The following is a 10,999-nucleotide window of genomic DNA, read 5'->3' as shown; positions in this document are numbered from 1 at the left end:
TACACCAGGGGAAAGATTTTTGTACAGCGTACTAAAAGGTTTCAACCAGAAATTAAAAAGAAACAGTTCAGGCTTTAGAAAAAGGTAAAACAGACAGAGATAGCGATGCAAATATCATCGTACCATTCCAGTGCAGTTAAGGCTACTGTATGGTTGCATTGAGATTGGTGATGTGTTGTAGTTACATGGAAGATTCTAACAAAAAGAGTCTAACTTTGGTCAACAAACATTGGAAAGAGCTGACATCAATATTAATGAATAATTTAAAAGCATCGGTTCAGTCCAGTCAACATGACGTTCACAAACACATGTGCTTCTTAAACGCACTGCTCCTATGGCAGTCTGTGATGCCCAAAGCCCAGCTTTAGGAATGTGCCACATGAACAAACACTTATTGACCTACAATATCCCCCATTATGGTCGGCAACAGCTAAACAGGGCACTTCAACACTGTAGATGAGGAAAATATACAGCAGTTACAACAGGAAGCTCCCCACTGAATCACTGCCAAACGGGAATGGAAGCAGAGTTTCATGAAAGAAGTGTCACATTGGTAGAGGAAATTCTTGCAGCCAAAACCTTCACAGTGACCTTCTGTTCTCATCAGAGTTGCTTTGACGGAGTCAGTGAAGTCCGTCCTCTAAAGATCCTTTCACTTGCCAGAACTTCACTGTCCGGTCACTGTGGGGAAAAAAAACAAAACAAAACAATGCAGATAAACAATCTAAGCAGTTTAACTGCTGCCTATAATTCAGTTTAGCAAATATTTTTCTATTTAACATGTGAGTGGTAACTGCCAAAAGCTGCCACAATGCTAGGATTGTTGTAGGTAGTTGCTGGGGTGATGCTATACGGTTGTAAATGTGTTCTGAGTGGTTGCCAAGGTGTTGCTGTGCATTTGCCTGGGTGTTCTGGAGGTTTTTAGCACATTGTTATGTATTTGCCTGGGTGGTTACCAAAGTGCTGCTATGCAGTTGCAAAAGAGTTCATAGTGGTTGCCAAGGTGTTGCTAGGCAATTGCTAATGTGATCTGGTGGTTTTTAAGCACACTGTTAATTGCCTGGGCAGTCACCAAGGTGTTGCTAAGAGGCTGAAAACAATGTTATGTATTTGCCTGGGCTGTCACCAAAGTGTTGCTATGCAGTTGTTGGGGTGTTCTAGTCATTTTTAGCACATTACTCAGCTAACGCACAATGTACCGTAATTTAATGTTACGTAATTTTTAGTAATTTGATGACTTACTAGTTGACAACGTAACGACAACATTGAATGCCCGAATTGCATTACAATTAAATGACCACATCACAATGTCATCAGTATGATCTCCTAAGGTTATAAGAAAACCAAGAATGTTCTGGTTACATAAAAATATTTGTAATAATAATAATACTTTGGGAATTTCATCATATATTAAATATTGCATGTTTGGGCATACAATAAAAATACCAGCTGATTACCTGCATAAATACTTACTGTAATAGTTATTAACTGACAATGTTAATCATGTGTGATTTGTAGATGGTTCCCAAGGCATTGCTATGAGATTACATGAGTGGTATTTAGCATGTTGCTATGTTGTTAGGGTGTTCTTATTCCAAACTCAACTAATAGAACATCTCTCCTTGCCCACTGCATGATTTGAGGTAGCACAAATGGTACACAACAAGTTATGTGCTTTTAATACTAAATACAGCATCTAAAACTGTAAGCTCTGATTATCTGTATTTTTATATGTTTGTGTTGGTGTATAAATGCCTGTCACTCACTCTGAGGCGGTAAAGAGCTGATTGCTGTTTGTGCAGATGTCATTGACAGAGCTGTCATGACCCCTTATTTCTCCCAGAGCTCTGAGCGTGTCTGTGTGCCAGAATTTGAGCAGTCCGCCCTTGCAGCCGCTCATAACAGCACAGGAGCCAGGGACCACCGCCAGAGAGCTCAGCAGATCAGAATGAGCCCATTCTACCTGCTACAAGAAAACATACAAACAAATTAATACTAGCAGGATGAATGAAGGTTGGTTGTGAGAGTTTTACTACAGTCAGTGTCTTTATGTGTGATAATTAAGAGTCACTTATGGATTTTTTTTTAGGTATAAACAAAAGTCAACTCTGTTCCAAATCCTAGTGAGCTGACTCGCTATCCTCAGGACCTGAAACCTGCTACTGAGATGAATGGAAATGCTAACAAATAGCTTTTTCCAAATATTATAGACTTCCTTGATTCAAATAGAGTTTAGCATTAGCATACTGCTAAGCTACAGACTTTTTGTATATTTACAATACATTTTCATCTCAATTCCATAATCTTGAATGGCATTTTTCACTAAGCTCAAAGATAGACTTGTTCTCAAAGAATACATGCAATGCTGCAAGAACATAATCTTTTAAGTAGGCACCACAATTTTGCTGCATACTAAATGAAACAGCTTTAGCTTTGGGAATGATGCCTAAAATGCTGCTTAGGTAGGCAGCTCAATAGATTCTGGAACACAGCCAGAGTGTTTACCGTCAATCAGCAAAGCTGTCTTTTCTTGCATCAGGTACTTACCCCTTGTATCTGTTTGCTGGCTAGGTCCCATTTTTTAATGCAGGAGTCTCTGGCAGCAGTAAAAAGTGAATCACCCTGTACGGCCAGAGCCTCCAGCCCATCCTTATGGGCTGGGTCAAAATGATGTGCGGCACTGATGCTGCCCTGAGCGCCTTCCACCACTTCAAACATCTGAACACCAAAAAATAAAAGCCTTAGAGACAATATAACAAGACCAAAAAACATCTTCCTGGATTTGTTTCTGGTTGCACTTGATGTTATAATAATGGTTTAAACTAATGTTTTTGTTCAAGCAACCATAAATTAGCTGCAACAGCTTGTGTAATTGTGCATGAGCTGTGACCAAAAGGTGAAAATTATCATATGGAAATCAGCATATGCCCTCATAGGGGGTCTTATGTTAGTTTACAGAGAAGTGTGTTAGAATGTCTGAACCTACCTTCACGGTGTGATCTTTTGAGCCTGTTATGACCACATCTTGACCCTTCCCCATCTGGTCTACCGCAAGACACATTACCGGCCCCAGATGTCCCGTCAGTTTCCCAGTAGATACAAACCTGTAGAAGACAACAGAATAATGTGTAAATGGAGACTTTTTCTGAACACTATTGTAAATGTTACTTACAGAGGAAAAACTTGGCACTGGTATCTGACTATACCAAACTTTCAAATAGTTGAAACACAACAAAATGCAGAAACATGCACCTTGTTACTTCGAGATGCTTGACAACTGAAACAATTATGTTCTATAATCTGCTCAAAATATCAAAAATGTTTGATATCTTCCGAATGGATGGAAGATAAAAATAGGAGTCTGTGCCCATCATACACTGATCAGTCACAATATTAAAACCACTGACAGGTGAAGTGAATAAAATTGATTATATTGGTACAATGACACCTGTCAAGGGGTGGGATATACTGTATTAGGCAGCAAGCGAACCGTCAGCTCTGACACCTTTCTATCATGAGCAGCATTAAGTTTTTCTGCAATATGAGCTACAGTAGCTATTCTGTGTGATCTGACCACGTGCATCAGTGAGCCTTGGGTGCCCATGATCCTGACGCCGGTTAACCAATTGTCCTTCCTTGCACCACTTTTGGTAGGTACTAGTCACAGATCTTTTTACTTGACCATTTTTCTGGCTTCCAACAAATTAAATTCAAGAACACAGTGCATCGCAGTTTGCTGTGTATGGGGCTGCAAAGCCGAAGACAGGTCAGATTGCCCATGATGACTCCTCTCTACCACCGAAAGCACCTACAATAGAGACAGAGCGACAGGCGTTTGGAGGGGAATTGGAGGGGAACGTATTTGGCGACAGGTGAAATAATTCTTTGACATGGTTAAAAATAATGAATGTTTTTTTTTCTTTGTTTGTTTAGCATAACCTGTCGCTGATTACGTTCCCTTCCAATGTAGTTCTTATAGTAATATGACCCGTTGTGCTCTGTCTCACTGCCTATATCCACTTTTGTGTCCTTAAACATTCTTTTTTTGGGGTCGACAGCTTATAAAAACTTAGTTCTGGGTTTTTTAGCTTGTTTGCTGTACACCATGTCACATAGCAGCTTTTAGACATTGTTCTGTTTTTTTGCTATAAGCCAAAAATGACGATGAGGCAGCCTCACGCTATACAAAGTCAATGGAGACGGCTGGATTGTTTTTTCCCTCCTGTGTGGGCGTGGCCTAAAGGCGCTCTGTCTCTATGGGCATGTGAGCGTCAGAACTGGACCATGGAACAATGGAAGAAGGATTCCTGGTCTGATGAATCATGTTTTTTTTTATTTTAGCAGCAGGATGCACTACGGGAAGAAGGCAATGCCGGTGGAGACAGTGTTATGCTCTGGGTAATGTTCTGCTGGGAAACCTTGGGTCCTGGCATTCATGTGGATGTTACTTTGACAATGGTGTTCCATGATGGCAGTGGCCTCTTGCAGCAGGATAATTCCCCCTACTACACTGCAAAAATTGTTGGTTGGTTGTAGGAATGGTTTCAAGATTATGACAAAAAGTTCAAGGTATTGCCTTGGCCTTCAATTTCCCCAAATCTCAATCCGACTGAGCAATTATGGGATGTGCTGGACCAACAAATCTAATCCAAGGAGGCCCCACCAGGCAACTTGCAGGACTTAAGGGATCTGCTGCTAATGTCTAAATCCATGCCTTGATGCATCAGAGCTGTTTTGGCAACATGAAGAGGATCTACACAATATTAGGCAGGTGGTTTTAATGTTTAATGTTTTAATATTGTGGCTGATCAGTGTATACTACGTGATTTTCAATAAAGATTGTCGAAAATCTGCAGACTAGCTATGACATTTGGCAACTAGTGTTGACTGCTCCTTTTACTGGCACCTTGCTGAGAACCATTTGGTCCAATGGTGTAAAAGTGCTAATAGTTTACCCAAATACATCAAGGTACAGTAAGTGCTTCTAACTTCAGAAGCTCAATTTTATGACTCACTGCATTCCAAATGTAGCAAAACACAATTCATAATGCTCATTTTGCAATGCACTTGTATCAGTCCTAATATTGTTTTGGTGAGCACTCCCAAAAGGGGCACTATTGTGTACATTGTGAACTATTGTGGGGTTTCTCTTTCAGGTCAAGTAGTATCATAAATTTTAAAGAGCATGTTTCTGTTAGTTAGTTACTTAGCATGTTAGATGGTTAGCAGATTAGTTATCAGGAGTGCAATTCCTGTACAACAAGAACTGCGATACACTGGAAAAATTAACTAGACATGACTGTTTCCTAAAACTGCAGTCAACTATTGCCATGGTGGAGTTTGAAGAGAATCTAGTTAGTTTATATTAACTAAGTACCATGAAATACAGAAAATTAATACATTTTTAAGAAATAAATTTGTACATTTGAAGTTAACTCTGCCCGTGTGCATTTCTTAATGGTTATAGTCCCTATTTAGCACTAAGAATAACTTCTAGACACTTGGTCAGTACCTTCTCAAGTCCCACATCCTGACTGTGTTGCCTGAAGCAGCATAAAGGAATGTGCCGGAAGGATTGAGGGCAATCTGATTGATCTGATTTTCTCCTGGTGGAATGGCAACAGAGCTACCCCCACATGTGTCACCTTGGGACACTTGTCCAGAAGAACTAAAGGAGAAAGAGAGCTAAGAATGAGCAACCACAGGTAAAATATTTAGAAGCTTTAGAGAACAGTGGCTTTTGATATATCAAACAGTATCAGAATGACTCACGTGAGTGTGCGGATGCATTTGGCAGAGTCACGGATGTCCCATACTTTGACATAAGCAGTAGAAACGGTAAAGACCAGGCTGGAACAGTATCGGACTGACACTACACTGCTGGGATGATCTCCAAGAGACATGATTTCCTGACCTGTTACCAGGTTCCACACCTTACATGTGCGATCTGAGATCGAAAAAAAAAAAAAAAAAAGAGGTATGGGTGTGGATAGAACACAGTGTTTATTTATCATTTTTGTAGGGCAGGGGTGTCCGCTCCTGCTGCTGGAGGGCCACTGTCTTGCAGAGTTCAGCTCCAACCCCTTTTAAAACACACTTGAACCAGTTAATCAAGGTCTTAACTAGGCATACTAGAAAATTTCATGCAGGTGTGTTGAGGCAAGTTGGAGCTAAATTCTGCAGGACAGTGGCCCTCCAGGACCGAGTTTGGACACTCCTGTTGTAGGGGGTATATAAATGCTTAAAAAGTACAAATACTGCTAGCGCATTGCAAGTTTTCAGTGCACCAACAGCTGAAATGCTCAACCAGCACACTCTTTTCAATGTAGAGTTACAGAGTTCCACAGAAATTATGTTTACTGTGGTTTAATTAACCCTCAACCCCCTCAATTAATGTAGCTGGAAGTGATGGATTGAATGTATAACCTGTTTTTTAAGTTAGTTAATAACATAAATTAAATAAACGTTATGCCCATGCATTTAGTCATCTGTTAATCAACCATGTAAAGACAATATATAGTCAAATGGTCATTATCGCATAATAAATGACCAGTTGAGCGTACACGGGGTGATACTTAATGAAGAGTTAACTAAATGTTCCTTTGTAATTTTACTGTAGTAAAGACCAGCACATAAGGCTGTGATTTTTACATAAAAATATTAAAGACCACTGTCTGACCCTTTGAGCCGGTGAAGAGCAGATCATCAGTTGAGTCCACACACAGCAGGGGTTTAGTATGACCCTCGGCCACGTGCACACACTGCAGTTTGGCTGCTCGACTGGAGCGGCCCGCTTGAGCTGGACTTACCACACCTCTGGACCAAAAAAAACACACAATAATAATGCATGAATCTCTCAATCAAATCAAACAAATAAAATACACTGGCTGTGTTCCAAACCGTAGAGAGCAGCTTAGCTAAACAGCACTTTTAGGCATCATCGGTTGTTATAAAGGTGCGGTCACAATTACCATTGTTATGCAAATGTTCATGGCAAAATCCATTTATTTCAATAGGAATCCACAGGACTGTAAATTTCGCATGAAGGTGAAAGATGTTCAACAGGTGTAGCGATATACTGTATGAAGGCAGGCTACCAACTTTTGAGTTCAGCTTGGAGTGATTTCGATATCTATTCATTTGGATATACATGGATATAGTACATGTTAATCAGCTGGTACATTATTATTAAAAGTTAATTAATTACAGATTTTATAACGTTTTTATAATAATGTTATGATAATAAATGTAAATGGTATTAGAGTAACTATACAGTTTATGGACAATAAATGGCTTTTATGTACTGCTACCTGACACACTGTTTACAAGCTGTTTTATCTGGTTGAAACACTGAGCGATTATATGAGACATTTCAGTAAGTTGTACTGGTTCTTTCACCGTATCATTTAATGTTAATTCATACTTATTTTGTACTGTAACTAGTAGTAAAAAGGAAGAGACAATCAGTTCATGTGCGCTACCACTTCGCTTGAACTAACCCTTTAAGATACCTAGTAGTCCATGGTATGTTGTAGTATTTATTACATGTTTCGAAATGGAAAGAGATGCTATTTAAAAACAAATACAAAATGAAACAAAAATGCTACATTTGAGTTTTAATACAACTGAAAAACTATGGTCAAAACTTGTGGAGATAATGCTAAATTGGTTTTGTAATGCTAAGTGCTTTATAAAAAAGTTGTTATGTGGTTGTTCTGGGTGGATGCTAAGGTGGTTTTTAGCGTGTTGCTATGCGATTTCTAGGTTGTTTGAATAGGTTGCCAGGGTCCTGCTATGTGGGACAGCTAATGCTAATTACTGGTAATAGTATACTATTGATGCTTGCCTTAAACTTTGTTCTTGTTCACTGAATGACATAGTGGACATGCACTTTAGTAATACAAGAGATTTAGAACATCTGTAAACAAATTTGGCAAATATGTTTGGAAGGAGGAATTTATGTAAAGCTAGCTGTTTCTTACGGTTTGTCCAGGGTTCTGGTTCTGTCTGCAGGGTTCTGGCACCTGTCCTGAGCTCTTCTGCGGGTGAGAGGCGAGCGGTCCAGAAGCTTCTTTTCTGTAGCTGTGGGAGATCTGGCACTGGAGCTACATGGTAGACAAAAGCCAGTGTGTCTTAAAAAACATCATATCAGATGTGACCGTAATGTTTATGAGGAGTGTAGAATAAAGGAATCGCTTAGAGTCTGAGATCGTTGAATCTCCCTAGAACATCAGAGGTTGACGTGCAGGAGATGCCAGAAGAAATGTTTAAGTGAAGGCTTTTTTTTTTTTAGATGTAGTGATCATATGAATATGTTTCCAATAAAATGTGCTTTTATAACAGTTAGTTTCGATTAGTAAAACAAATTTGATTAGCCTTGTTCAAAGCCATTGTAAAATACACTTTGTGTCCTTAATCCCATACAGTATAAGTATCGGAAACGAATGAGAAAATATCTGTTTACATAATACTTTTTTTGGGGTTTCTTTTAACCAAAACATTTATCTTTTCACCAATCACTTACACAGCATTTGTCTTGGATGCTAAGCTAGAGGAGAAGGCCACTGAGTCTCTGTCCCCTAAGTGGGGAACAGGGGCGGGTTCTTTATTTCCCTCAGGATTCTCCACTACAGGAAGTAGAGCGGCAGAGAAATCCTCTGGAGGGGCATCGGGGTCGCCAGTGTTGGGGTATAACAGCTCCATTTGGGTGGTAGTTCTTCTGCGAGCCTAAATTCATCATATATTAAAACAAAGAGTTTGTACTTGAGTTATAGTATATGTTAAATTAAAAGTGAGGACGAAGTCTTGTCATTTAAATTTATGTCCTCAATATAACTTTTTTTTTTTCCTCAATGAAGATAATGAGGGGTGCTGTTATTGTTTTTTTTATGATAAACTGTTATTCTATGTTTATAATTATCAATAAGTTGAAGCATAATTATGTAAACGATGTAGTAGGAAGTAAATAATATAAAAAATATAAATTTAACAGGCCAATGTATTTTAGTGTATATATTGTAATATTTCACAATATTATTGACCCCAGCCTTTTTAAAGTGTTAGTTCACCCAAAAATAAAAATTCTATCATTAATTACTCACCCTCATGTCGTTCCAAACCCGTAACCTTCGTTCATCTTTGGAACACAAATTAAGATATTTTTGATGAAATCAGAGAGGTATCTGACTCTTCTATAGACAGCAATTTTACCACCATTTTCAAGGTCCAGAAAGGTAACAAAGACATCATTAAAATAATCAAGGTGACTACAGTGGTTCAACCTTAATGTTATTAAGCGATGAGAATACTTTTTGTGCACAAAAACAAAACAAAAATTCTGACTTTATTCAACAATTTCTTTACCTTGTCAGTCTTGTACGCAGTTGACACAGTCCAACTTATTATTGAATAGCTCCTGCGTCAGCATCACACGTGTCATTTTAATGTGATGGCCACATACATTACTTGTTCATCCTTCTGAGATTGTCCCCATTTGTAACGAATGTTTCTAAATGTACGAAATCCAACATTTGATAGAAAACCCTTATTTAAAAATAAAAGACATTAATTACCACTGTAACCAGCAGTTGGTGGCAAAGTAGCATTTATTTGTGCATATATCAGTCATTTCCTCTAAATAGTTTTTTCTAAATAGTTTTTTTTTTTTTTTTTTAAACTGATGGTACATCTTTATTTATTTATTTTTTATGTAGTCTTACACTTGAATAACTAAATTAATGCTATTCCTGGCTATTTAAGTGACTATATTCTGATTATTCTGAAGTATTCTGAAGAATTACATTACTGATGCTCAACACACCAGCAAGTGACATCTCACCGGAAGTTTTCCAGCTGGCTTATATTACTGCGGAAGTTCTAAAGAATGCTCCGTGCATATAGTCAATACTAAGCCAGCATTCTGATGAAGAACCTGGAAGTGCTGAGCATAAACAGCATAAGAGAATGACACAGAAGAGAGGATATTGTTGAATAAATTGCTATTTTTGTTTTGTTTTTGTGCACAAAAAGTATTCTTGTCGCTTCATAAAATTAAAGATGAACCACTGTAGTCATGTTGACTATTTTAACAATGTCTTTAGTACTTTTCTGGACCTTGAAAGTAGTAGTTAAATTGCTTTCTATGGAGGAGTCAGAGAGCACTCAGATTTCATCAAAAATATCTTAATTTGTGTTCCGAAGATGAACAAAAGTCTTACGCATGTGCAACAACATGAGGGGGAGTAATTAATGACAGAATTTTCATTTTTGGGTGAACTAACCCTTCAATACACACACATATACAAATTAACTTAGTCTGTTCTACCTTATTTCTGGCTTTGGTTTCTCCGCAAAGTTTCATGAGATCTGAAGCCAAACAACTGCAAGAGAGACATTCTGGTGTCAGACAAAAATGTCAAAATTTATAATGAAATGACGAGTTCCCGAAAGACACTGACAATGACTGAAATGCACACATGGTTATAATAACTGTTTGCTGATTTAAAAAAAAAAAAAAACAACAACACACAAGCAATTTCAAAGGTAGATTAAATTACTCTTCACCACATGACTCAAGTCAGATCAATAACAGAATCAGCTGACTGTGTTTTATAGAAGAAAGGACATCAAGACAGATTTGCAATTCAGTTTATAGAGCTTTATTGGCCTGACTGTAGTGCTTTACCTTTTCTCTGTGGCTGGACTCTGTGCTGATTCATCACTGCTGCTTTCATCTCCGTTTTCTGAGCAAATACACACACACACACATAGACTTCAACATCAGAAACACTGGTGCTCTCATTTTAAATTGTCAGTATGATGTCAGTGAACATTTTTATTCAAGCGACATGCATCATAGTGTTGTAATCACAACCCTGAATTCAACAGAACTAGAAGAAAGGAGGTGTGTTCAAGTCTACAGCCAGGACACCAGCATTAGGGATGCAAAAATATTTTTTAAGCATATACAGCTATGGAAAAAATTAAGAGACCACTTAAC

At 38.3% G+C, this 10,999-nt stretch overlaps 1 protein-coding gene across 3 annotated transcripts in view; it reads right to left on the bottom strand.

Moving 5' to 3' along the window:
- LOC137024617 (kinesin-like protein KIF21A) overlaps positions 1–10,999 on the bottom strand; it is a 74,052-nt gene continuing 63,053 nt past the window's right edge. For all 3 annotated transcript variants that reach the window (XM_067392364.1, XM_067392365.1, XM_067392366.1), the window contains 11 exons: positions 10,685–10,742; positions 10,325–10,379; positions 8,525–8,727; positions 7,983–8,105; positions 6,680–6,816; positions 5,773–5,947; positions 5,513–5,668; positions 2,987–3,104; positions 2,548–2,718; positions 1,767–1,966; positions 1–681 (listed from right to left, as the gene is read on the bottom strand). In XM_067392364.1, coding sequence (XP_067248465.1) covers positions 624–681; positions 1,767–1,966; positions 2,548–2,718; positions 2,987–3,104; positions 5,513–5,668; positions 5,773–5,947; positions 6,680–6,816; positions 7,983–8,105; positions 8,525–8,727; positions 10,325–10,379; positions 10,685–10,742 — 1,454 coding nt within the window. In that variant the 3' untranslated portion in view covers positions 1–623. The remainder of the gene's footprint in view (positions 682–1,766; positions 1,967–2,547; positions 2,719–2,986; positions 3,105–5,512; positions 5,669–5,772; positions 5,948–6,679; positions 6,817–7,982; positions 8,106–8,524; positions 8,728–10,324; positions 10,380–10,684; positions 10,743–10,999) is intronic.

The sequence above is a fragment of the Chanodichthys erythropterus genome, chromosome 8 (assembly GCF_024489055.1).
Source record: "Chanodichthys erythropterus isolate Z2021 chromosome 8, ASM2448905v1, whole genome shotgun sequence".
In the NCBI taxonomy this organism is placed as follows: Eukaryota; Metazoa; Chordata; class Actinopteri; order Cypriniformes; family Xenocyprididae; genus Chanodichthys; species Chanodichthys erythropterus.
The sequence above is the reverse complement of the archived record's forward strand: the minus strand, read 5'-3'. Positions and strand labels throughout refer to the sequence as shown.